This window comes from Bufo bufo, chromosome 2 (genome assembly GCF_905171765.1).
Source record: "Bufo bufo chromosome 2, aBufBuf1.1, whole genome shotgun sequence".
NCBI classification, from domain to species: Eukaryota; Metazoa; Chordata; class Amphibia; order Anura; family Bufonidae; genus Bufo; species Bufo bufo.
In genome coordinates, this window is record NC_053390.1 from 530,989,496 (window position 1) to 531,016,017 (window position 26,522).

Below are 26,522 nucleotides of genomic sequence, written 5' to 3' on the forward strand. Positions count from 1 at the left end.
CTCCTACCCCTATAAATCACCCCCATGGACAGTGACTGCAGTCATTACCTGAAGGAGTAGTGAAATAGCCAGGGGTTATGTTAGCAGTCAGTAGTGGGCTGTCGGTCACAAAGGGCGACGCAGCTGAAAACACAGAAAACACCATTAATGTAAACAATCATTCTACCGGAGCCCAGTACACACGATATATACAGATATACACGTCATGTATGTACACACTGATATCTCTATTTATATGCGTATCACATCACAGGTGGACAACCTGTGACACTGGAGTGAAGACACATAATAATGTTTGTACAAAGTCTTGGTAATGCTGCAGCAGATGGCAGCAAGATCACTTATTGCTTTATATGTTAGCTGCCCCATGGGTCAGAGTAAAGTCTATTTGTTAGGTCCCACCGAGTTCTAGTCATATGTCACTCAAACTACTGAACTGACAAGAGGCGGAGGAGCAGAGCAAGACGCAAGGCAGAGGAAAAGCAGAGCAAGGCAGAGGAAAAGCAGAGCGAGGCAGCGGCGAAGCAGAGCAAGACGAGAGGTGGAGGAGGAGCAGAGCAAGGTGAAAGGCGGCGGCTGCGAAGCACCAGACTTGTGTGGCAGTTCATGACAGGTTTATATGAGGTAAAAAAAAAAAAAAAAAGCCTGCTCGCCCCTGCAGCAATGTTCAGGCCTCCGCGCGCTAGTAGTAATGCAGGAAGCAGAGGCCAGTGACCAGGGAACGTAAGCAGGTGGCAGGAAGCGGACATTTTAGAAGCGGTCAGCACACATGCCACCGCTCCTATGAAGTCATTAAATACTGCGGTTATTAGGAAACGGCGATATCGCCATATCACCGTTTTTTTTATATCGCTGTATATTGTGGATACCGGTATATCGCTCAAACCTAAGCTGATCACAGTTGATGGGAAGATAGATGGCGCTAAGTACAGGTCAATCCTGGAGGAAAACCTTGAAGAGGCTGAGGTTCACCTTCTAGCAGGACAACAACCCTAAAAATACAGCCAGGGCTACATTGGAGTGGTTTAGATCAAAGCACATTCATGTGTTAGAATGGCCCAGTCAAAGTCCAGACCTAAATCCCATTGAGAATCTGTGGCAAGACTCGAAAATTGCGGTTCACAGACGCTCTCCATCCAATTTTGAGCTATTTTGCAAAGAACAATAGGCAAAGATTTCAGCCTCTAGATGAGCAAAGAGACATACCCCAAAAGACTTGCAGCTGTAATTGCAGCGAAAGGTGGTCCGACAAAGTAATGACTCAGGGGGGCTGAATACAAATGCACACCACACTTTTAGAAAATTTAGAAAATTTTCGAAAACTATGTATAATTTTCTTTTCAAATACACATCACAATAAAATACATTTAAGTTTGTGGGTGTAACGTGAAAACATTTTAGTTTTCTGGCCCACAGGACTCTAGTTGAAAAGAGGGTGGTCTTCTCAAAGAGGTGGTCTTTTGGAGGGATTTCACTATATTAGAGAGCCTCTTCAAGGTTTAATGCTTAGTCCTATACATTTACCATATGAAGAAAATAAATATTCCTGCCATTGACAGGAAGTGCTGATCTCTGCAGTTCCAGAAGTTCACAGTATTGAAGTTTGTTTTGAAAGGATAAAGCTATGCCTATCATTAACATAAATTACTTATAGGGTGATCTAAGGGACATGTGCAGAGCATATTTGAAGTACAGTATATTCACAACCAACCAAGTGCTGGCTGAGCACCGCCAGCTGTCCAAAAAAGTACAGATTATCCATAAAATGGAGGAATTTTGCCAGTGCCGTAAAATAAAATAGAGGCTTCCATTTTTGGTTTTCCAGCTCGACAGTTATTTGTGGGCAAGCTGTTCAGAAACAAAATGGAATCTGGTAATCATGTGCCGAATGGCTAAATAAATAGGTTAAAAAAAAAGTAACTGCCAGCTGTACATGTACATACTGCTCATCATCTCATATTCTGCAGTTTTCCAGAACATTGGTTGTCAGGAAACCCCATTATCAGAGCCAGGGTTGCAGGAATAGGACCTTTGATGAAGTCACTACGTTCATGACATGGTCCGTCACATGATCCATCACCATGGTGATGGATCATGTGACTGACCATGTGATGAGCGTAGTGACGTCATCAAAGGTCTTATTCCTCACAGAACAAGACAGAAGAGATGCTGGCTGCGCGAACAAGTGGATTAAGGAGAGTTAAATAATTTTTTATTTTTTTTTAACCCCTCCAGCTTTATTTTACTATGCATTCTGTATTCAGAATGCTATTATTTTCCCTTATAACCATGTTATAAGGGAAAATAATACAATCTACACAACCTTGAACCCAAACCTGAACTTCTGTGAAGAAGTTCGGGTCTGGGTACTACAGTCAGTTTTTTATCACGCGCGTGCAAAATGCATTGCACACGCGCGATAAACTGAGCAACGGAACGCAAATCGCAGTCAAAATATGTATGCAGGGAAGGAGAGTGTAAGCATAGTGCTGTGTACTGTACACATATGGAAAAAAGACGCAGGGGCCTTTTGTAGCCCCTGGGTCACCAGTTGGCAACCACTGCTGCACAATATCAATTTTTTTTCACGTTTTCATGTTACTGTATAGTTACTGTTGTCACTTTTGGAAAGACACCATATGATGGAGGAAAGGATAAGATTATCAAATGTCCTAGATGGAATCTGTCCTCTGATTTAGGTCATTATCTGCCATCCCACCACCGGGACAGGATTTTTTTGAACGTCAGAAGATTGGGGGCCAGATTCAAGAAATTTCCCTGTACATACCAATTTCAAAATGGGAGACAGACATAAATACTGTTACACTCAGATATAATGCTTTGTCATGCTCTTTCTTTTATTAGCCAATTATTTAGCATTTCCTCAGTTTCTAGCTATTACCTGTTGCTTTTTCCCTTTCAATCTGTTTATATGATCCTTAATAAATGCAGGAATGTTTTGTAGTTCCTGTGAAGAGGTTACCTAGCCTGTGTCAAGTTTTAGCTTGTACGTACTCCTACAGTTCTCGTCTGCTCCAAAAGTCACCAGCAGACTCACTGATGTGTAAGAGGTTTCTCACAATATATCAACTAGAGGGTGCAGCCAAGCGCCAGGTGTGTTAGTATGGGTCAGAGCAGTTTGTGAACGAGGAATTATGATGTTCTTAATCGCCAAGATCTCCTCCTAAATCCAACTTTTCCCCATAATTGCCAAATTTAATAGACTGCCTTTTGGGGGATCTGAAAATCCCTTTTCATGACAAGGTGCCACCTCCTAAATGCCTGTTCGGACCCAGGGACTGTTTTGATGACACAGTATCTCAGCACCCAGCCAAATGATTTCTCAATCACTTACCATTTCCTTTGTAAAGGTTGGGTGAAGAAGGAGTTCCGAGACTATGCATACTGACACCTGCAACAGAGAACACATATCCTTGACGTCACCTTAAGAAAAAGAGTGCTATAACAAGATACCTATAAGAGTCATCAAACTGGCGAAAGTAAGCAATTGTCAATTCAAGCCTGTCGGGTCACGCTACTACATGAATGAGTGAGCCATCAACTAGAGAAAATCATGAGAGTAATAAAATAGTAATTATGGGCTGTATCTAATCAGAAGGTTAGGTAAAAGGTGAAATGTACAGAACTTCAAAAAGAATCTGTCTTTACTGTGAAAAGGAACTTTGCAGGCAGGACAAATTAAAAGGAAAAAGAAAAAAAAACAAAAACAAAAAAAATAAACCTTGTGAATAAATCAGCCCAGTTTTATTTAAAAGGAAAATATTCAGATTTGTTATTTGTGTCCCATTCATGAGCCATACTTTGGATTACTTATCAATATAATACTATATAAATAGGCATGTAAAAATAAAAATAAAATAAAAAAAACCTCGATACATCAGACAGTTAAAAAATATTTGGGATAGAGACCTGTAGTTTCATGAAGCTCATGCACATATTTCAATGGGGCCGCAAAAGATGTGGACAGTACATTGTGTGCTGTCCGCATCCACGCGTCCGTTCCAAGGCCTAGCAAAAAACAAAAGAACATTTCCAATTCTTCTCTGTTTTGCGGACTAGCTTAGGACTTTTCTACAGAAGTTAAAAAATAAATATTGCTGTGACACCCTCTGGGGATTGGTTGATCCCTAGCGACGGTCTCTTTGGATCTGTTTGATCCGGGTAGTTAACTATATATTGTCTTCTTTCTTTCGTCTCCTACTCTTCCTTTTCTTTTCTCCCTCTTCCCTTGTTCGTCCATCCTTCCCCTTGTTCCTTGTGTTTTTTCCCTTTGCTACAGATATGACTCCACTCAAGATTGCGTCGTTTAACGCAAAAGGCCTCAACACTCCTGAGAAGAGATCACAGGTCCTCCATCACTTCCACCGCCAAAGGGCACAGATTGTATGTTTCCAAGAAACCCACTTCAAAGAAGGTAAGGCCCTCGCGAATAACGCTGAGAGCAAATCTAAAAGGAGTCGCCATAGCGATCCACAAATCTGTGTCTCACCAGGTGCTGGGATGCGTTGCTGACCCTGGGGCGCGATACTTGATCCTCACACTTCTTATAGGCGGACGGGAATTCACCATTCTCAACGCTTACGCCCCTAATTGCCATCAGGTCCCCTTTATCACTGATTTAGTGGACAAGGTCCTGCCCCTGATTTGTGGAACGCTCGTGTTCTGCGGTAACCTTAATCTCACTCTCGACCCCACACTCGACAATTCCTCAGGTAGGGCCTCCCTCTCTTATGCTGCCATCAAAAAGGTGAAAAGAGCACTGCTCCAAGTACAACTGTATGACCCATGGCGCATTCACCATCCTGCAGATAGAGATTACACCTTTTTTTCAGCTCCCCACTCCTCATATAGCAGAATAGATTATATCCTTGTCCAGCAACTCGCTCTCTCGTGGCTGGTTTCCACATCCATCGGCAATATCCTTTGGTCTGACCATGCCCCGGTTTTCTGTTCCCCGACGCTCCCTTCCTCAGCTAAAAACGAATGGATCTGGCGGTTAAAGGAGTCCCTTCTCCTAGAAGCAGTATGTGCTGCGGACCTCCACACCACTGTAGCCAACTTTCTCTGACTATGCCTCAGACCCAACCTCCCTCCCCATGCAATGGGAGGCCCTAAAATGTGTCCTCTGTGGGATTCTCGTCAAGCATGGCACCCGTCTTAAAAAGGAAAAGGCCATTACTCTGAAGACTGCTCTGCAGAAGGTTGCATCTTTAGAGCTCCTTCATAAGCGAGCCCTTTCTCAGTCCGTCCTTTGTGACCTTCAGAACGCGCGCATGGACGCGCGATGCCTTCTGGAAGCGTCCTACAAACGGATGATCCAAACCTGTCGCAGTAAATTTTACGAGTATGGCAATAAATGCGGACGCCTGCTTGCGAAGGCTCTCAGAGGCCATATTGCCGCTTCCCATGTCCCTGCTGTCAAAAATCCAACGGGCCACATGGTGCACACTAATGAGGAAATCGCCTCCTCTTTCCACTCTTTTTACTTCCGATTGTATAACCTTCCTTGCCCCCATGATGCGGAGGTTGACCTGACCCCCGATTCACTATCTCGTGGTCCTAAATTGCCTACTGAACAAAGTGCCAGCTTGGAGGCCCCGTTTACAGAAACGGAGTTGCAGGGCGTGATCAAGTCCTTACCAGGTGGTAAGAGCCCAGGTCCTGACGGATTTACCGCCAGTTTCTATAAGTCTTTTTCGGCTCCCCTCACTCCCTTTCTGTTGAAGGTCTTCAATGCTGTGTCCTCTGGATGTCCTTTTCCGGCACAATCTACCATGGCCCACATTGCAGTCATCCCCAAGCCCGACAAGGACCCACACCTCTGTGCCAGCTATCGTCCCATTTCTTTGCTGAATGTGGACCTTAAGTTATTCGCCAAACTGCTTGCCAACAGACTAAATACGTTCCTGCCCTTTTTGATACACCCTGACCAGGTAGGCTTTACCCCCGGGAGGAAAGCCCGTGATAATACCCTCAGAACACTAGACATCGTCCACCACGCGAAATCTACCAACACCCCCCTTATGATCTTATCCCTTGACACGGAAAAAGCCTTTGATCGAGTTTCCTGCCAAGCGATTCGAACTGCCCTTTCGAGATTGGGGATAGGCCCGGACTTCATGGGGAAAATCTTCAGTCTATACCAGCAACCCTCTGCTCACGTTAAGATCAATGGCACATACTCCCCTCCCTTCCTCATCTGCAATGGCACGCGTCAAGGCTGCCCGCTATCCCCCCTCCTATATGTATTAGTGATCGAGCACCTCCTTGCTTCTATCCGTGAAAATCCGGATATTGCTGGAGTCAAGATAGGTAGCGTGGAGCATAAATGCGCAGCCTTTGCGGATGACCTTTTATTGTACATAACCAACCCACGTATTGAGCTCCCGTCCTTACTCCGCGAACTCACTGGTTTCGGCGAATGGACGAACTTTAAAATAAATATGTCCAAGTCCGAGGCCCTGAACGTCTCCTTGTCTCAGGAATTAGTTTCATCCCTTAAATCCTCGTTCCCTTTCACCTGGTCGCCCGCGGGAATAAAGTATCTGGGCATAAAAGTCTTGGCAAACCTCTCCCAGCCCTTTCAGATGAACTTCTCTCTGCTTCTCCAGCGGTTCCAGGCGGATCTGGACTCCTGGCATCGCCGCGACTTTTCATGGTTCGGCAGGGTCAGTATCCCGAAGATGAACTTGCTGCCAAAGCTGCTCTACCTCCTGCAGACCATCCCTAGCCGATTGCTGTCAACCTACTGGTTGCAGTTGAAACGATGCTTTACGCGGTTTGTGTGGGCCCCAGGCAGGCCACGGACGAAATATAAAAAATACTGACTAGGTCCAAGGAGTCGGGGGGTGGTTCTGCCGGACTGTAGATTGCATTATTCCACGGCGTATGCCAGACTTCTAGATCTGCTGAGAGTGGACTCCACTAAGACATGGGTCCACATGGCACGCGATTACTCCCCTACCTCGCTCTCGGCGCTTCCTTGGTTGATCGGGTCGTCTAGCGTCTCTGCCCCAAGCCTCTTTTTCACGGTCAACCATACCCTCGCAATACTCGCCTCCATACATAGCCGCCTTTCCCTCATTGATGCTACGGGTCCTCTCACCCTGACTTCCCGCCTGGAAGCTCCTCTCGTCCCTTTCTGACAGGCACAGGCTTGCGCCGTCTTCGATTTTGTCACGTCCTTAGTGGGTCATCTTTAAAATCCCTTAATCAGCTAATAGAACCTTCTGCTACTCGCCCTAGACACACTTTTGAGTACCTCCAACTTCAACACTTCTACTCATCCATGCGCAAAACCCATGTTCTGTCTAGAGCCCTTACTGCGTTTGAACAAATGTGCTTAGCCCCATCGGCGGTATTTAGGGACATCTCCACTATATATAACCTGCTCATACTGCAACACTCTTCCCACCTTCCCCCCTTTTGCCAAGCCTGGGAACGCGACTTAGGCTACTTTCACACCTGCGTTTAGGTCGGATCCGTCTGGTATGTGCCCAGACGGATCCGCACCTATAATGCAAACGCTTAGATCCGTTCAGAACGGATCCGTTTGCATTACCATGAACAAAAAAAAAAAAAAATATTATTTTTTTTTTTTTGTTCATGATAATGCAAACGGATCCGTTTTGATTTTACATTGAAAGTCAATGGGAGACGGATCCGTTTGAAAATTGAGCCATACTGTGTCAACTTCAAACGGATCCGTCCCTATTGACTTACATTGTAAGTCTGGACGGATCCGTTTGCCTCCGCCTGCTGAGCGGAGCGGAGGACAAACGGAGCCAGACTGATGCATTCTGAGCGGATCCGCATCCATTCAGAATGCATTAGGGCTGGACGGATCCGTTCGGGGCCGCTTGTGAGCCCCTTCAAACGGAACTCACAAGCGGAGCCCCGAACGCTAGTGTGAAAGTAGCCTTAGGCGTCCAACTCACCCCTTCTCAGTGGAAGAGAGCCTTCTGCCTGACCCAAAAGGCGCTGATTTCCACAAAGGCGCAGGAAACAAACTACAAGGTCCTCTCCAGGTGGTACAGGGTGCCCACTCTTTTACATAAATGGTTCCCGTCTGTATCCTATAGATGCTGGAGATGTCTGTCAGAGGAAGGCACCATGATCCATGTCTGGTGGCAATGCCTCACCCTGCGTCCTTTCTGGGACTCGGTACACAAAATCACACGGACAGCGACAGGGATTCCTATACCTAACACTCCTGAATACCTCTTGTTGTTCACCTTTGACCTGACTATCCCAGCTTATAAGGCCTCCCTTCTGAAATATATGCTTCAAGCTGCAAAAACGGTTATCCCCCGTCATTGGAAATCACCCCCCCCCCTTACTAAAGGAGTGGTTCGAGGAAATTGCTCTCCACCAGAGGATGGAGGACCTAATCTTTATCATCCCGCTGGACGTTGCCTGTTACACAAAGGCGTGGAGCCCTTGGGAGACGTTCCGCACTTCTGACGAGTTCCGGGATGCCTATCTGTAGCAAGCGCATTTGTCTATACCCTGCCTCCCCTCCCCACCTCTTGTTTCTTTTCTGTTGTTTCTAATGTTTCCTGACATTTTTTGCTGCATTTTCTATACACTGTTCCTATTGTTTTAGGGGTTGCACCCCTGGTGGTTTGAACTGCTAATATTGTATTCTGATTGTCCTAAACTCATTGCTTAGTATTGTATATTTCACTACGCATTTCTGTCATTGTTTTCTCTGAAAATTCAATAAAAACCTTAAATGAGAAAAAAATAAAATAAAATAAATATTGGCATGAACTTGTCCGGGATTTGGGTTTTGGGGATCCGCGATTTGTGGACTGCAAAACACTTACAGCCGTGTACATGATCCCTAAAAGTAAAAGCTACAGATTCGAGATATTTCTGTGATTTTTGAAGACCATCTACGAGTCAAATTATCTTCCATTAATGATCCACTCCTGTTTTTGAGACTTTAAAAGTGAAGAAATCAAGCTCAGCATTTATTAACTTTATTAATACTGGTGACCAGAACAAAACAATGTAATTGTCTGGCAATGTTAAAACAGAAACAAATCTACTCTACCTACAACATGACCTCTTTCAAACAGGACCATATACTGACCTACAACATAGGCATGACCACTATCATCCATAGATGAGGAGTCTGATTCAGGTTTCCGCAAATCAAGGTTCCTATTAATTCCAGAGAATGATTTTGACCTTAACCAAACAAAGGAGAAAATATATGTCGATTACTTTGCACACCATTTGCACACCATTTTAAACATATAAATTAATTAACTCAGCAAGTGTTTCTCCAGCTTCTTTCAGCAGATGGATGGTTTTGAGGCACCGGATACCAAAATCACTGTGCACAGAAAATCTTCTGCTCAGTACTGTGCGTGTATTTCAGAAAGGCCTTCATAATGTTTGTCTATCTATCTCATACATGCTTTCTAAAACTATTGAACTCTTCAAGACATGCCTATGGCCACAGTTATACAAACAATTAATAAAATAAAGTGCAAAAAACTGTAAATGTCCTCCTCCTGTTTTATCCTATCCCATACTGCAATCAGAACCATAAATCGTAAATAATTATTTCAAATGTACCACTAATGATCACCCACTTTCCTAAGATCACACCTGTCTTCAACTGTAAGGTAACTGACTACAGATGGAGCTCTCCCCATATCTGCTTTCCCTGCAGTAGGAGAACAGTCATTCATATTTGTGTGCTTACTCACTGTATACTGTTCTTACTTAGTAAGCACAGAATACAAAGTCTGTGTTAGGCAGTGTTCACATCTGTTAGAGCCTACAATAACCCAAAAACCGAACCTCACTCACCAACTTACTGCAACTTGTACAAAAAAAGAGCAAGGATTTAACAAGGTAAAAAAATCTCATTTTATTTATTATAAATCACATAAACATTACAGGTGAGACTCAAAAGGGACAGAACATGGAGACTGGGCCACAAAAGGGCTCTGCAATGTGGAGAATCACAATGGGGGATAATGTGACCATATACAGCAGGTAACAGACAATAAACAGAAGCTGTGAACATTGGAGTAGTTGCGGGTGCAATTGCTGTCCCCTAGTGTTGAACAACTACCTAGCTCTTGTTCACAGCATCCAAGCAATGGATGCTGTAGGGCAGGGGTACTCAACTGGCGGACCGTGGTCCAAATACGGACCGCGGCCGCCAGTTGTCCGGACCCCGGCCACCCTTCAGAGCGCTGCTCCTCTCCTGCACACTGTGCCGTGCAGGAGGAGGAGCTTACCGGCGCACTTCCGCCTGTCCCACAGCGCAGTGAGACAGGGCTTCCTCCACATGTAGCGCTCCTCCTCCTGCACACTCTGGCAGCTCTGCTCCATACAGCGGCGGGCACAGGAGCTGATAGTTCTCAGCAGCGCAGGAGGAGTCTCTCCCTCCCCCCTGTGCTGCTGCTGTCCCCGCCGCTGCCAATAAGAAGAGGCAGGAGGAGGAGGGGAGGGGCTGTGGCCACTGCGCCACCAATGAAGAAAACTGACCTGTATTACAAATACAGGAGGCGGGTGCTGGAATCAAATAGCCGGCACCCGACCTCTGTGACAGGGAGCTGCGATCAGCTGCAGTTGAGTTAACCCTTCAGGTGCGGTACCTGAGGGGTTAATTGTAGCTGATCGCAGCCCCCTGTCACAAAGGTCGGGTGCCGGCTATTTGATTCCGGCACCCGCCTCCTGTATTTGTATAAGAAACGTTGGTGGCACAGTGCGCCCCCCCCCCCCCCCCTAGTATATGAAACATTGGTGGCGCAGTGCGCCCCCCCTTCCCCATTATAATAAACATTGGTGGCTCAGTGGGAAGTGCCAATGAGGGTTAAAAATAATAAAAGAAAATTAACTCACCTCCTCCAGTTCATCGCGTAACTGCCGGTCTCCAGTTCTTACTTCTTTCTTCAGGACCTGTGGTGACGTCACTGAGCTCATCACATGGCCCATTACCATGGTGATGGATCATGTGATGAGCTCAGTGATGTCACCACAGGTCCTGAAGAAAGAAGTAAGAACTGGAGACCGGCATTTACGCGATCAACTGGAGGAGGTGAGTAAATTATTTTTTAACCCTCATTGGCACTGCCCACTGCACCACCAATGTTTATTATATTGGGGGGGGCGCACTGCGCCACCAATGTTTATTATACTGGGGTGATGGGGGGGCGCACTGCGCCACCAATGTTTATTATTTTGAGGGGGGGCGCACTGCGCCACCAATGTTTATTATATTGGGGGGCACACTGCGCCACCAATGTTTATTATATTGAGGGGGGGCGCACTGCGCCACCAATGTTTATTATACTGGGGTGATGGGGGGGCACACTGCGCCACCAATGTTTATTATACTGGGGTGATGGGGGGGCACACTGCGCCACCAATGTTTATTATTTTGAGGGGGGTCGCACTGCGCCACCAATGTTTATTATATTGGGGTGCACACTGCGCCACCAATGTTTATTATATTGAGGGGGGGCGCACTGCGCCACCAATGTTTATTATACTGGGGTGATGGGGGGGCACACTGCGCCACCAATGTTTATTATTTTGAGGGGGGGCGCACTGCGCCACCAATGTTTATTATATTGAGGGGGCCGCCAGACGAAAAAGTCGGACATGTAGTACTTTTAGTCTGGCGGCCTCTCACCGTGCTGCGCCGTAACTCTGCCCCCATCCCCATTATAGTCGATGGGCACAGAGCAGCGGCACGGCGAAGTAGTGGCAAGATGGATCTGACAGGGTGAGCAGCCTGTCGGATCCATCCTGCTGCAAGTGTGAAAGTACCCTTACTAATGAGCGCTTCCATCATGGAACGCCCATTAGTACAGCCTTTACCTCCACCGCTACTTGTGCTAGTAAAAAAAAATATATATTACAATTACGGTACCTCCACCTCCATTTGCTCACGCTGTGGAGAACACTCCCTGCTGACTTGAAGCTCAGGACAGGACCTACAAGACGCCATCACGTTAGAGCACCGGTCCTGAGCTTGCAGTCAGCAGCGAATGTTCACCGCAGCCAGGTGAATGCAAATTTTATTTTATTTTTTGCAAAAGCAGAGAAGGGGGGCAATACTCTTACTGGGGGCACTAATGGGGACATTAATCTTACTGGGGCACTAATGTGGCCATTACTAATTCTGGGACTTACCCGGGGCGCTCCACTATAACGTCAGAGCGCCCCACGCGCATGTATCACATGATCGCATGGCATCTTTACTGTTGGCGTTCAGCTCGGACCTTCACCTGACTGCAGACCCTGGTATGTGGACCTTTAATAAAACTAGTTGAGTACCCCTGCTGTAGGGTATAATTGGACGGTGCAATACTACTCATAAAGATGGCATATAACAATAACTGTAAGTCACTAGTCCCACCCTAATACAGATACCATGTTACCTACCCATGTTGCTGCTGAAAAATGGTGACACAGAGATTTTTTTACCTTGTTAAATCCTTGCTCTTTTTTTGTACAAAGTGTTCACATCTGTGCCAGAAGCTCCACTAGGGGCCTCCTTCGCAGATTCCATAAAAGATGTGGGACAAAACAGTGCAGTATGCTGTACTATTTTGTCCAGCAACGTAGCGTGTTGCATGGCGGAAACTTGAAGGACTCCATTATAGTCCATGAACTATAATGGAGCAGAATAGAAATAAATGTGAGGTGTTAACATATTTGATTCTGCATGTAGATTTTCTGACATGCACAGCATAATCCCCCCAGGTGAGTCTCAGACTGCAATATGCTGTGAACTAATATTCACATACAAATGTGAACGAGGCCTAAGCTGCATACCTTTATACTGAAATTCTACACCGTTCAGCCTAAAATGTATATGATGAGGAAATTAACATCAGTGTATATGTATAACATGAAGAAAATCAAATAGACTGAAACAGTGTAGGCAAATTTTCCTCAGTTCACTTTCATTCATTTCTAGGCTTAGGGGGTCATTTATGACCGAAGGTATAGCCAATAGCAGACCGCGACGGCGACGAGCCTCCTTAGAGTCACCAGCGATGCTAGGGAAGCTTGTCCCCATTGTGGCATGCTATTGGCTGCTCCCTGTCGCCGGATGTTTTGATCCGTGAGATGGGGAGATGCAGTGGTGGCCGTGCAGGGATCAGAAGCGTAGCGGGTGGCGGGAAGCTTGGCAAGTATAACCAGTGTGAGGGGCCCGGCCATTAAGGGGTCATTATAGGGGTTGGATAACCCCTTTAAGCCCGGCGTCTAAAACATCGGTCTTTATAAATGTGCCCCTTAAAGTTTCTGTTCATTACTTGGGTCCTAACTTTGAACCTGAGGACCCCTAAATGGAGTGGTTTTTATACATTTCCTCAAGTCACTATGGTTTCTTACAGCACTCAAGTAAATAAAAAGTAAATATAACCTACTCATTAAGTTTCCCAAATCCAGTCACTGACTCTGTATCAGACTTTGCCATATAATGAAAAGATGCCTGGCTCATCAATTCTTCCAGTGTATTAGGGGGACTCTCCATCCTAGTATTAAGCATCCTCCTTTGTGGAGACTGAGAAACTTGACTGAGGTCATGATAAGATTTGCTAATAACCCGAGGCCGGTCTTCCCAGGGATTCTTAGTCTGTCTGTCCTTGGGTCCATTTCCTAGATGTGTTTGAAAAGCTGACAAATCAGAGCAAGAGAGTCTTTTCAGAAGGTCAGGCTGGATAGATACAGGTCTTATGGCCATCCTATTCAAAGTATTGCTTGCCAGACTAGTTGTACTGATTGCCCTAGCTATGCCAAGTCCACGGAGAGATTCTGCCTGGATGTTCAAGCTCCACAAGGATGTTCTCTCTAAAAATCAAAACAAGACTGATGGTCACATTTAAACAGTAATTTATATTTTTCCCCCTGAAGAATACTTCCTCCCATGGCTGACTCATGACAAGAGAACCTGTCCATAGGCCTTGCCTTATTAGAGCATATGGAAGTTAGAGAGTGGGACCCCCGCCTAGGGCCTCCCACTATGACAGCAGTTGAGTAAAAACATCTGGCAGAGTGACCCACTCGTACATTTCATGGTCAGCCATTTTTCTTCATAGATAGCCTGAAATCCTACATTTCCCTTCTATGGGCAACAGTTAAGGTCATGTATGATCATATTAAGTTTCTACCAGCAGAGACTTAAGTTTTTTAGTTTTTCTTTTTACACGGGCTAATGTTCATTATCAGGAACTAACTGAACATTCCCGACTGCCTGACCATTAAGCTACTGTGATCGTTTGTCCCCAAACAGATTCATTGTTTGCCAGCACCGCATTCCTGTTTACACAGGGCAATCTCTTGGTGGCAAACAATTATTTTTATGCGCCACATAAAAGATGGGATTCTCCCGATGAACAAGCATTTGCTCATTCATCAGGTGACCAGTAGCACATTTATCAGGAAACAGCATTCATATGAACACTAATCTCCCAATAATTGCCCCGTTTCCCATCCCCCGTAAAAGGGCTTTTAGAGAAGCTGGACCTCATGTGATCTGTTAATCTCAGGGCTCGTTTCTATTAATAAAAATTTTAAAAAAAGGGTTGACTTTGTGAAACACTGCCTTCAAGCCAACTTGTGAAAACTTATATTCAGTCATTTTTAGACATGCATGTGTTACTGAAAAAGCTGGGGGACAACCAATATGGCTGCCATTACAGTTAAATTTCTAATTTTGTGATTTTTTTTTTCTGCTGGGCTTGTTGACTAACCAGAGGGAATGGTGAAAAGCTGTGTTAATATTACCAATATCTTGTGTCTCCTGACTGCTTTGTCTGGCTCTCATTTGTAGCTGGAACTTGTGCTGGGAAGAGCAGAGGTGGAGGAGGTACTGGCAGGTCTTACTGCTGTCCGTTTGGAAAACATGTTTGATTCCATCTGAAGTGTTCTGCAAACTTATTTTTTTCTTCTGCAGCCAAAATATAGAAGAGGAAATTACGATTCAATGTGTCATGTTTGGTCTAAAGAACATTAAGAGCTTACATATGTGCCGAGTGTGTACCCGATTTCAACATGCCTAAAATTCTGTTTTAGAAAAGAAATTGTCCCTCGTTTCTGTACTTTGTTTACTGCATAATCTTGGAAAAAAAGATGAAACAATAAAAAAGCAAGAGGGAAAGCAAACTGCAGTTTACCTGCTAAAACCTACAACACTCAAAGGTTCAAATTGCATGTTGTGTAGAATATACAGAAAAATAGCCAAATTATATTAAAAAACAAAACAAAAGATGTTCTCAAATTCTTGTTCCATGCTGAGTAGAATTAGAATCAAACAAACCCTCTATAGAGAAGTGGATACAGGAAAAACACTAGGCTTTGGAAGCAGTGCTGAGGAGTGGGAGCTATAGAATGGCTTCAAGACATCAAAGATTATCTAGACAAACATACTGAAACACCAAGATACAAAAAAAGGCATACGCGTCACACCGTTCCCTTCATAAGACTATGTTACCCAGAAGATATTCCTAACTATTCTGGCTCTTACTGCAAGAAAATTTAGACTAGCACATCCAAAGTCACAGGTGCACATCTATAAAGCTATACATGCAAACAATGGAAATACGGAATAGAGATTTTTGTGGATTACATTGGTACAATACCTACCTAAAGTCCTGCTACCAAATCCTGCTTTTTCCTCTTCTTGAATTCTGTACCACAGATGGGTTTTTAGAAGTAAGATTGGGCAGTACTTGTAGCAGGCTTTACGGAGGGAAGATTGTGTCCAACTCGATTTTAAAAACCGCTGAAGCCTGAAACAGAACTACCGTACTGTCCAGGCTTCTAATGACATTTCCTGTTCTATGCATAGAGACATGTTTAAATTTAAGTAGTGCATCATTAGGCTTTTAGCTTCAAGCAGCTACCGTATATCTCTGTTTCTGCAATTTTGATATGCTTTAAGCGACCTTTTAGTAAATCAAAGACCACTTACAAGCACGGCATAAAAATCATGGAACAGTAAAATGAGGGAGTATTACGGTAACTGTCCTAAGCTGTGGGCCAGATCACACTTCGATTTGTAGAGGCCATGCACATTTATTGCTGGCACAGGTGACTACAAACTTACGGTAAAAGAAATCTTCTTTGTTTCTCTCCATGGGAATCGCAGGACTGGAGTCCTTGCTCCATTGTGGACCTCAAAGATGAGTACACCTTTAGGACACACTCCAAGAAGGATGCCAGCCTGGGATTTTTTCTCAGGATACACTCTATGAAAATGAACTCCATATTCCTGAAGCCTCTGGCACACCTACCAATGGAATGAAGAAAATCATGTTGGTAATATTTTACAATGCTGGGGGGGGGGGGGGGGGGGGGGGGGGGGGGGGGGGGGTCAGGGTGGTAAAAGGCCACCCTAATCCCGAATATTTTAGGTAGATTAAAGTAAAGAAACAAATATATATCACCACACGAGCAGTGTTCCCTCTAAGCTGCGCAGGTGCACAGCCGCGCACTGCTCACCCTGGTTACTGGTATTTTTTTTGTATATGGAGATATACATGTATCTGTATGAATGTATGTGCATATATGTGATGTGTCTATATATATCTATGTATGCCCGTGTGTGTGTGTGTGTGTGTGTGTGTGTATATAAATATATAAAAAATCAGGGCCAGCTCTATAATAAGGCAGACCAAGCGGCTGCTTGAGGGCGCAGAGAAGGGGGGGCGGCGCCAGGGCGGAAATTTGTGGTTTATTTATTTTTTAAATACAAAACATGTGGACTTGCCCGCCCGGCCGCCCGCCCCAGCCTGCAGGTGTGCCGTGAGGCCCCGGCCCTCGCCTCCTCACAGAGCAGCAGGCAGGCTCAGCAGCAGCACTGCATTGGCAACACAGACAGTCACGGGGTCAAGGGGGTGTGACTGCTGAGTGGCGTTGCAGCGGCGGCGGGTGGCAGGCAGCAGCAACTGGTGTAGAGTGGGGAGTAGAGGTCTGGAGACTGGAGGCGGAGCTGTTGGTGGTAAGTAACTGTGTAGACTGTCTGTGCGGCCCGCAGGGAGAAATGTATGTGGCATGGGGGGGGGGGGAGGGTGAAATGAACATGATGGAGGGGGGAGAAATGTGACAACATGGATGGAGGGGGTGAAATGTGACAACATGGATGGAGAGGGAGAAATGTGAGGGCTGATGTGACATAGGTGATTTGACATGGAGGGCTGATGTGACATAGGTGATTTGACATGGAGGGGTGAGAAATGTGACATTGAGGGGGAAAAATGTGACATGGGGGCATGATGGCTAACATAGGGGGGCATGATGGCTGACATGGGGGCTGATCTGAGGCATTGGGGGTCTGATCTGAGGCCTGATTAACATTGGGGGTCTGATTGCTGGTCTGACCTGAGGTGTAATAGAAAATATTTTTTTCTTATTATCTTCCTCTAAAACCTAGATACTTAGCTTCGCTTGTGGCAAAAATCCTTGCACCGGACCTGTATAAAATGCATGTCTGTGTATAGGTACCTATTGTCTATGCATGTATTTGTCTCACTCTCTGTGTATATATATATATATATATATATATATATATATATATATATATATATATATATAAATAACTTTTTTGAGGAAATATGTTGGTGATCATATTTATTGTATGTATGTATGTATGTATGTATGTATGTATGTATGTATGTATGTATGTGTCACCATCACCATGACCACAGTGTTCCTATGTCTTGACGCAGCTGCATCAGGACGTTCTGTTGGGGGAAGAAGAAGGAAGAAGAGGCAGCGCCGCCAGCATGGAGTCCCTTGGGAGAGGCACAGGAAGGCACACTAAGGACGTAGGTAACACTACCACATGATCTACACTAGTGTTATCTGTGGTTTTACATAGGACTGCAGGTAACACTACTACATTTCTGGTAATCAGAGAGCCATTACTGTGTTATCTGTGCTGTTACATAGGACTGCAGGGGACATTTACTATATTATCTGTACTTAGAGATTTATCACTGTATTACCTGTGGTGTTACATAGGACTGCAAATGATATCAACAACATTATCTGTACTTGTACCACCCCAGAACTGGCAGGACAGTCTCAGAGTTCGATGGCTGTCCTGCCTTCCTGGGAGGGCTGTGGCATGTCTTGCTCTTACCCGTCTCTGCATTTTTAGAATGCAGAGACAGTTGAGTGCAATGGTGCTGTCATGTGTGTTCTATTCACCAGGGAAACAGGACTAGTGTTATTTTTTTAAATTATTAACAATTCAGGGGCCCGCACTACTGTGAGGGGCCACTAAAGGAGGCTTTCTACTGTAAGGGGGAATTCAGTTTTGTTGGGCCCAAAGGGGACTGGGGGGAATTGGGACATGTATAGATAGACATTAAGCTGGGTTAGAGGCATGGCTGCTGCTGATCATGGCCTTCCTTAGGCTTTTTAACAATTAAAAGCTATGACCATCTACTACATTATCTGTATTCAGAGACTTATCACTGTGTTATTTGAAGTGTTACATAGGACTGCAGATAACACTTTTATGGAATATCCACAGGAGTCCCATAGATTCAGATACCACAGGTCCCATTCTCCCATAGAAGTAAATGGAAGGAGCCACACATGTTGAGCCACCTCTCCATACACTGCGATAGGAGTCAGCATCTGTCGCACTTTTATTGTAAATCCACAGAAACATTAGATGAGAATTCCCCTTTTAATTATGGTCACACGGTATTGCAGGTTATCCCGTGGTTACTACATAAGAATGCACTGTTAGTAAGAGATTGCCCACCTTTCACGACGTATCGCCCAGCTACCTAACTGCTCCGCCCAGCAACAGCATAGGCTTAGAGGGGACACTGCACACGAGCCTTGTCAATAATTTTATCAAGAATATACAGTATATTTCAATGCCCATGTCTTCAGAAGCTTAGAACTTAAGGAAAAATATTCAGTCATGGTTTTGGTATCTACAATGCCTTGCAAAAGTATTCACCCCCTTGCCTCACAACCTGGGATTAACATGGATTGTTTGAGGATTTGCATCATTTAATTTACAGAACATGCCCACAACTTTGAAGATGTTTTTTTTTTTTTTTATTGTGAAGCAAACAACAAATAGGACAAAATAACAGAAAAAGTCAATGTGCATAACTATTCACCCCCCTAAAGTCAATACTTTGTAGAGCCACCTTTTGCGGCAATCACAGCTCCAAGTCACTTTGGATAAGTCTCTATGAGCTTGCCGCATCTTACAACTGGGATTTTTTCCCATTCCTCCTTGCAAAACTGCTCCAGTTCCTTCAAGTTGGATGGTTTGCGCTTGTGAACAGCAATCTAAGTCGGACCACAGATTTTCTATTGGAATGAGATCTGGGCTTTGACTAGGCCATTCCAACACATTTACATGTTTCCCCTTAAACCACTCAAGTGTTGCTTTAGCAGTGTGTTTGGGGTCATTGTCCTGATGGAAGGTGAACCTCCGTCCTAGCCTCAAATCACGCACAGAGTGGTACAGGTTTTGCTCAAGAATATCCCTGTATTTAGCACCATCCATCTTTGCCTCAACTCTGACCAGTTTCCCAGTCCCGGCTGCTGAAAAACATCCCCACAGCATGATGCTGCCACCACCATGTTTCACTGTGGGGATGGTGTTCTTTGGGTGATGTGATGTGTTGGATTTGCGCCAGACATAGCGTTTTCTTTGATGGCCGAAAAGTTCAATTTTAGTCTCCTCAGACCAGAGCACCTTCCTCCATACATTTTGGGAGTCTCCCACATGCCTTTTTGCAAACTCACAATGTGCCTTTTTGTTTTTAACTGAAAGTAATGGCTTTCTTCTGGCGACTCTGCTATAAAGCCCAACTCTATGGAGCATACGGCTTATTGTCGTCCTATGTACAGATACTCCAGTCTCTGCTGTGGAACTCTGCAGCTCCTCCAGGGTTACCTTAGGTCTCTGTGATGCTTCTCTGATTAATGCCCTCCTTGCCCGGTCCGTGAGTTTTAGTGGGCAGCCGTCTCTTGGCAGGTTTGCTGTTGTGCCATGTTCTTTCCATTTGGTTATGATAGATTTGATGGTGCTCCTAGGGGTCATCAAAGATTTGGATATTTTTTTATAATCTAACCCTGACTTGTAATTCTAAACAACATTGTCCCTTACTTGTTTGGAGAGTTCCTTGGTCTTAATGGCAGTGTTTGGTTAGTGATGCCTCTTCCTTAGGTGTTGCAGCCTCTGGGGTCTTTCAAAACAGGTGTGTATATGTAATGACAGATCATGTCACACTTAGATTGCACACAGGTGGACATCATTTCACTAATTATGTGACTTCTCAAGGTAATTGGTTGCACCAGAGCTTTTTATGGTCTCTGTATTCAAAGGGGGTGAATACATACGCACATGCCAATTTTCTGTTTTCTATTTCTAAACAATAGTTTTATTTATATATTTTTCTCATTTCACTTCACCAACTTAGACTATTGTGTTCTGATCCATCACATAAAATTCAGATTAATAAAACATTGAACTTAAAGGTTGTAATGTAGCAAAACACGAAAAAAGTCAAGGGGGTGAATACTTTTGCAAGGCACTTGTAGGTCAACAAGAGCCTGGTTGCTTATAGATCATGAAAAACGGGCATTACTTTTAGGAATTCAATTTCCGTTTCCTTTTCTGTGGCTCCTGCATAGGTACTATGCAGCCTGGGCAGTTCTTCCTTCAGGTAAGAAAGATCCAGTCTCTCCGTAACTCGAACAGGAAGGTAATGTTCCATCCGAAAATAGGTTAAGCCATGAACCTGAAAATACAACATGAACAAATTTTTGTTAAAATCTTAAGACTGTAACTGGTATAAATACATATATCTTTTTCAGACCTTATCATCTTGAGTAGGATTAGGGCATTGTATACTGTGCATCTTTAGTTCATCCATTTTAACAGAATGGTCATTTTACACATTGTAATCACAATTTACTAGTATTGGTGCCTGGAATATGCCACTGAATTATCTAAGGCAAGCAATATATGGCAACCATAGTCAAATGGTTAGCAGCAGTTACCGTCTGGAATAGGTTACACCCTCATCAAAGAGGAGGGGGAGAACTAGCTGCCATTTTGAAATGCATAAGAAAGGTAAAACTGCTTCATTTGCAACACCAGCCCGTTTCTATATCATATCAATAAACTAGCTGTGTACTACAAAGTGGTATAATAAAATAATGCATTGCTTATTAGGGATGTAACTAAAATCTTTACAACATTTAGAGGGTCAACAAAAAGAAACGGCAAACATGTATTTGCCATTCCGCAAGCTCCTAAATAAAAGAGCTTCTTACAGATATGTCAGTGACAACATGGGGATCAGTCTCCTTCTGATTCCCTCCCTTTTGGTTCAAGGGCCACTTGAGGTGAACCTGTCATCAACTTTCTGCTACCCTCACTGAGAACAGCATAAAGTAGCGACAGACACACTGATTTAAGTGGTCTTTCATTCATGAGCTAGGAAAGAGTCATGACTGCTGTAGAAGAGCCACAGGCCACCTGAGAAGATTCATGGTTATTCACGAGCTCTTGTGAATAGCAGTTTGTATTTTGTTTTCCTAGGAGATAACCGTCAATCATTGATGGGTGGGTGGAAAGAACTGGAGACTATGAATAACTGTGACTCAGAAAGCCCATGACTCTTCTTCAGCACCCAGGCAGTGATTATTTTAAAGCAGGTTCCCTGCAATCACTTAATTTTTGGTCAAGAGTGACACACTGCTGAAATCAGCATTTTATGCTGTCCTCAGTAAGGGCAGGATCAAGTTGGGTGACAAGTTCCCTTTAAAGTGTAGGGCAGAGATAAAGAGGCAGAGTTACAGTATCTTGCTTGGCCTCCTATCACAACCATAGCCATTTGAGAATGTTCCTGCCCCTGCAGACTCCCTTTCTGCCTCAGACTGATCGTATCTGAGGCTTTGTTAGTAAGGCCAAGTTCACACTTCAGTGATTTGGTCAGTTTTCTTCCATCAGTTATTGTGTGCCGAAACCTGTAGTGAAGCCTACTCAAAGATAAGGTATAATGGAAAGATCTGCACCTGTTTCTACGAAATACGGAACGCACACGGCCTGTATCCGTGTTTTGAGGATCCGCAATTTGCGGACCGCAAAACACTTATGGTCGTATGAATGCACCCTAACTGATGGAAATAACTAATCAAATAAATGAAGTGTGAACTCAGCCTAAGAGGTAAGGCAAACCAGATCCTAAAGCAAACAAGGTTTTCCGTTTTTGTTTGTATTTGCCATTTGGGTTCATATTTGGGTCACAAAAGTCAAAGAAGACATTATTTTAATGCAGTTTTTTTCCATTCGGCTATAAAGACATTTCAAGTGTCTGCTTCATATTGCAAAAGCAAGTCAACATAGAAATGGAGAAATAGCTATGAAAATATTATATATACAAGTTCTCACATCTGGGTGGTAGTCTCCATATTCTGCTTGGAGGGCCAGGGATGCCAGAAGCAAAGCCGTTTCATTGTCACAGTGTAGACGCTCTTCTAAAACATCCTTCCTTTGTTGCAAGTAGTACTGGTGACGAGTGAAGCTGTGTCTGGACAGACAGAAGAAGCCCTCAGTCTAGATAATAAAATTGTGCATATATATATATATGTGTGTGTGTGTGTGTGTGTGTGTGTGTGTGTGTGTCTGTGTGTGTATTAATAATGCTTACTGTATGAGACTGACATCATCCACGAAAAACTTAACACGGAAGTACATGGTGAAGTTGACGCCAGTTTTGCCTTTCTTTTTAGCATCTTCTTTCCAGCCTTCAGGAGCCACTTTGGACAATTTTTGGTCAAGATCAATAAAGAAAAACTCAGTGTCTGCAACAGATAAAAAAAAAGTCTAAGTAATTGATTCACATAATTGGCAATCACACGTGGAGCAAAGACAAAAGTCAGGACAAGACAACTTTCCAATTCCTTTAGGTGACAAAATCATAAAGCAGGCATCCTCAAACTGCGGCCCTCCAGCTGTTGCAAAACTACAACTCCCAGCATGCCCGAACAGCCTACAGCAGGGCATTGTGGAAGTTGTAGTTTTACAACAGCTGGAGGGCCGCAGTTTGAGGATGCCTGGCATAAAGGGTATTGGCTTTATGGTGTTAATTTCTGAACAGCTATCAGATTTGTGGCAGTGATGTACACCATCAGCTGGAGTCAGAATTCTTTAAGGAAATATAAACTTGGAGAAAAATAATAACACCATACTATAACCTACCTTTAAGCATTGCAAAGGCAAATAAATGATGCTCAACCAACCCAAGGTGAGCAACCACCATATCAAACACATCTTTACATGTTGACTTGACATCACACGTTAACTCAAGCCTCTGTCCACTAAGAAGGATGATGTTTACTTTACGTCGAGCTTCATCATTCTTTCCCTTTTTGGTCTTAAAATAAATAATGTAGCATTAATACTGATAAATAACAGTTGTTATTACAAAAAGACACCAGAAATTCAGGTTTCTTTACCAAAATGGAGCGTGGGAGATCTAGTGACACACATGGTTCAAGAGTCATCTTTTCAAACTCTGGTCCAAAAAAATTCTGATAGGGAAAAATAAAATATAAAAATATATTGTTATAATAAAAGGTTTATATTATATGGGATACAACAAGCACTACACAGTGAACTGCAGGCACTACATTAGAATGTGCAAAATAAGCAGATATGTTTTTGGGGCAACATTGTAAAAAATTATCCAAATTGCCAAAACAAAGACATGGACAACATATCAATTTTTATAGTGATCAATTGCTGCTAAGTAGAAGATTTGAAGGGCATCTGTCAGCAGATTTGTACCTGTGAACCTGGCTGACCTGTTACATGTGCACTTGGCAGCTGAAGACATGTGATGGTCCCATGTTCATACATGGCCGCATTGCTGAAAAAACGTATATGTTTTAATAAATGAAAATTAATCCCTAGGAGTAATAGGGGCATTGCTGTTACTCCTAGAGGATCTGCTCTCTCTGCAACTTCCCCGTCCTCTCCACTTTGATTGACAGGGCCAGATGGGATTATGTTTTAATAATGTTTATTTATATAGCGCCACCATATTCCGCAGCGCTTTACAATTTCATAGGGTTCATGTACAAAACAAAAGTAACTGGCTAATATGCAACTGAAACACTAGGAGTCAGGGCCCTGCCCCTGTCAAAGTGCAGAAGGGTCAGCAGTTGCAGAAAGTGCGGAGCCTCTAGGTGTAACAGCAACACCTCCGTTGCTCCTAACGCAGGGTAAGCAACCTCCGGCACTCCAGCTGTGATGAAACTACAATTCCCAGTATGCACACTTGTTTGGCTGTTTTCAGGACTCCCACATAAGTGAATTGAGCATGCTGGGTGTTGTAGTTTCACCTCGGGCTGCAGTAAACGATTATTTTAGCAATCAAGTATTCTATCGATTATTTTTTCGATTAATCGAGTACTCTAATAAGAAAAAATGAATTAATAGAATATTTTCCTTTATAAAAACTTATCAGACCCCCTGCCATCAGTCCCCAACACCCTTCGTTCCCCCCGTGTGATCAGCTCAAGTGCATCAGTTCCCCCCAGTGTCATCAGCTTCACCATTCCCCAGTGCCATCAGCTCTGTTCCCCTAGTGCCATCAGCGCTCCCCCACCCCAGTGCCATTAGCTTGCCCCCCCTAAGTGCTAGTCCGAGTTATGAACCAGGCGGCAGTGGTCCAGAGTGCCCCGGACAGCAGGAGGCAAGTCATCCAGCCTTAGAGCATGACTCTGTGACATATATTACAGAGAAGAAGCGGTGACCCCCCCCCCTCCCCCCTGACATGTGTCAGTCTTTACTGTAGTTCCGGCATTCTGTTCATGAAAGCACTCTCTCTCAGGTTCAGTCACATTCCGCCTGTGATGAGGACTTCACCCCTGAGCACTGATTTATGGGTGGCTCCCTATAGTAGTTTGCATTCCTAATATTGCTGAGCCTGCATCTCACACCCTGTTGTTTATTACATACGCCCCTCTTCAGCTTCTTGCTAATCGTCCCATTGACTGCGGAGTGTTAGCGCCGCTCGCTCGCAATCCCGCCGCCCAGTCAGGATGCTTTTCATAGATGTTCTGTCCGGGCTCTGGAAGCCCTGAGCTCAGCAGTAATGAAGCTCGCAAGTGCGCATCGCCTGCAGTCCCCGGCCGCCCGGATCTTCCTTGCCGCACCATGTCACCCCAGAGCTCTGTAGTGTGCTCATGGCAGCGTCCTCACTCCTAATTTGCTGTTTCTTGCAGAGAGGTAGTGGACATGGAGTAGCCAGTACTTACCTTTCCTTTTCCTCAGTCTTCTTCTCCGCACGCTGCACTGCCGTCCTAACGTCACACAGCGTCGGGTCATAGTGCGCACATACGTGCACTATGTCCTGACGATGTGTCAGGATACAGTGCAGCGCGCGGGCCGGCAGGTGACCACGGAGCGGTGAGTAATAGCAAGCGCTTCACTCCCGCTCCGTGGTCACATAACACACAGGAATCCTTGATGCAAAAAATTTGCATCAGGAATTTTTTTTTGTCGAATTACTCGATTCAATCGAGTAATCGTTTCAGCCCTAGTTTTACCACAGCTGGAGTGCCAGAGGTTGCTGACCCCTGTTCTAGAGGCTCATATGCATATATTAAAACATCCTTTTTCTCAGCAATGCGGGCACATATGAACATGGGACCAACACAGATGCCTTCAGCTGCCAAGTGCACATGTAACAGGTCAGCCAGTTTCACAGGTACAAAACTGCTGACAGATGCCCTTTAAAAGGAATCTGTTACCACATTCCTGTAATTAAAACCATCTGCCTCTATAGATGTGCGCAGATTCCAATGCTGTTTGTCCTGTCTCAATATGTGCCCCTAATTAGGAGAAATAAACCATTTTAGACTCTTGGTGCAAGGAGGACATTGCCATTGGACTTGGTACTAATGCCGTCAGTACAATTCATTACAGCTGATGTCGGGCAGGGACACACAGCATTATACGTCATCATAATGGCGTGAGATCCAATTACAAGAGCAGAGTTCAGGACGGGAAATTATGCTCCCACACTGACCGCGTTTCTGAAAGTTATCTTTGTAGCTTTTCTGTATTTAAAGGGAACCTGTCACCGTGAAAATGCAGTGCAATCTGCAGGCAGCATGGTATAAATCAGGACGAGCTGAGCAGATTGATATATAGTTTTGTGGGAAAAGAGTCAGTAAAACCTGCATTTTATTCCTTTAAGCTTCTGCTCTTTCTAAGGCCTCTTGCACACAAACGTTGTGCATCGATTCCGTGCATTGGGGATCGCAATTTGCGGTCTCTAATGCATGGGCAATGTCCGTGCAGCGGCTGGGACGGATCAAGACACATTTAACTTGAATGGGTCCGTGATCCGTCCGCACCGCAAAAAAAAAGAACAAGTTCTATTTTTTGCGGTGTGAAGGAACGGACAGAAACGCCATGGAAGCACTCCGTAGTGCTTCCGTTCCGCACCTCCATAATT

General features: G+C 44.4%; 1 protein-coding gene across 8 annotated transcripts in view; it reads right to left on the minus strand.

The window, feature by feature from the left end:
• The window catches only part of PTPN13 (protein tyrosine phosphatase non-receptor type 13), a 266,849-nt gene that overhangs the window by 68,119 nt on the left and 172,208 nt on the right, over positions 1-26,522 (minus strand). For 6 of the 8 annotated variants that reach the window (XM_040417981.1, XM_040417980.1, XM_040417978.1 and 3 more), the window contains 11 exons: positions 23,512-23,586; positions 23,255-23,429; positions 22,704-22,857; positions 22,445-22,583; positions 20,634-20,786; positions 16,112-16,294; positions 14,791-14,953; positions 13,431-13,854; positions 9,119-9,216; positions 3,356-3,412; positions 49-123 (listed from right to left, as the gene is read on the minus strand). In XM_040417981.1, coding sequence (XP_040273915.1) covers positions 49-123; positions 3,356-3,412; positions 9,119-9,216; positions 13,431-13,854; positions 14,791-14,953; positions 16,112-16,294; positions 20,634-20,786; positions 22,445-22,583; positions 22,704-22,857; positions 23,255-23,429; positions 23,512-23,586 — 1,696 coding nt within the window. The remainder of the gene's footprint in view (positions 1-48; positions 124-3,355; positions 3,413-9,118; positions 9,217-13,430; positions 13,855-14,790; positions 14,954-16,111; positions 16,295-20,633; positions 20,787-22,444; positions 22,584-22,703; positions 22,858-23,254; positions 23,430-23,511; positions 23,587-26,522) is intronic. The other 2 variants (XM_040417982.1, XM_040417977.1) reach the window with 1 other exon arrangement.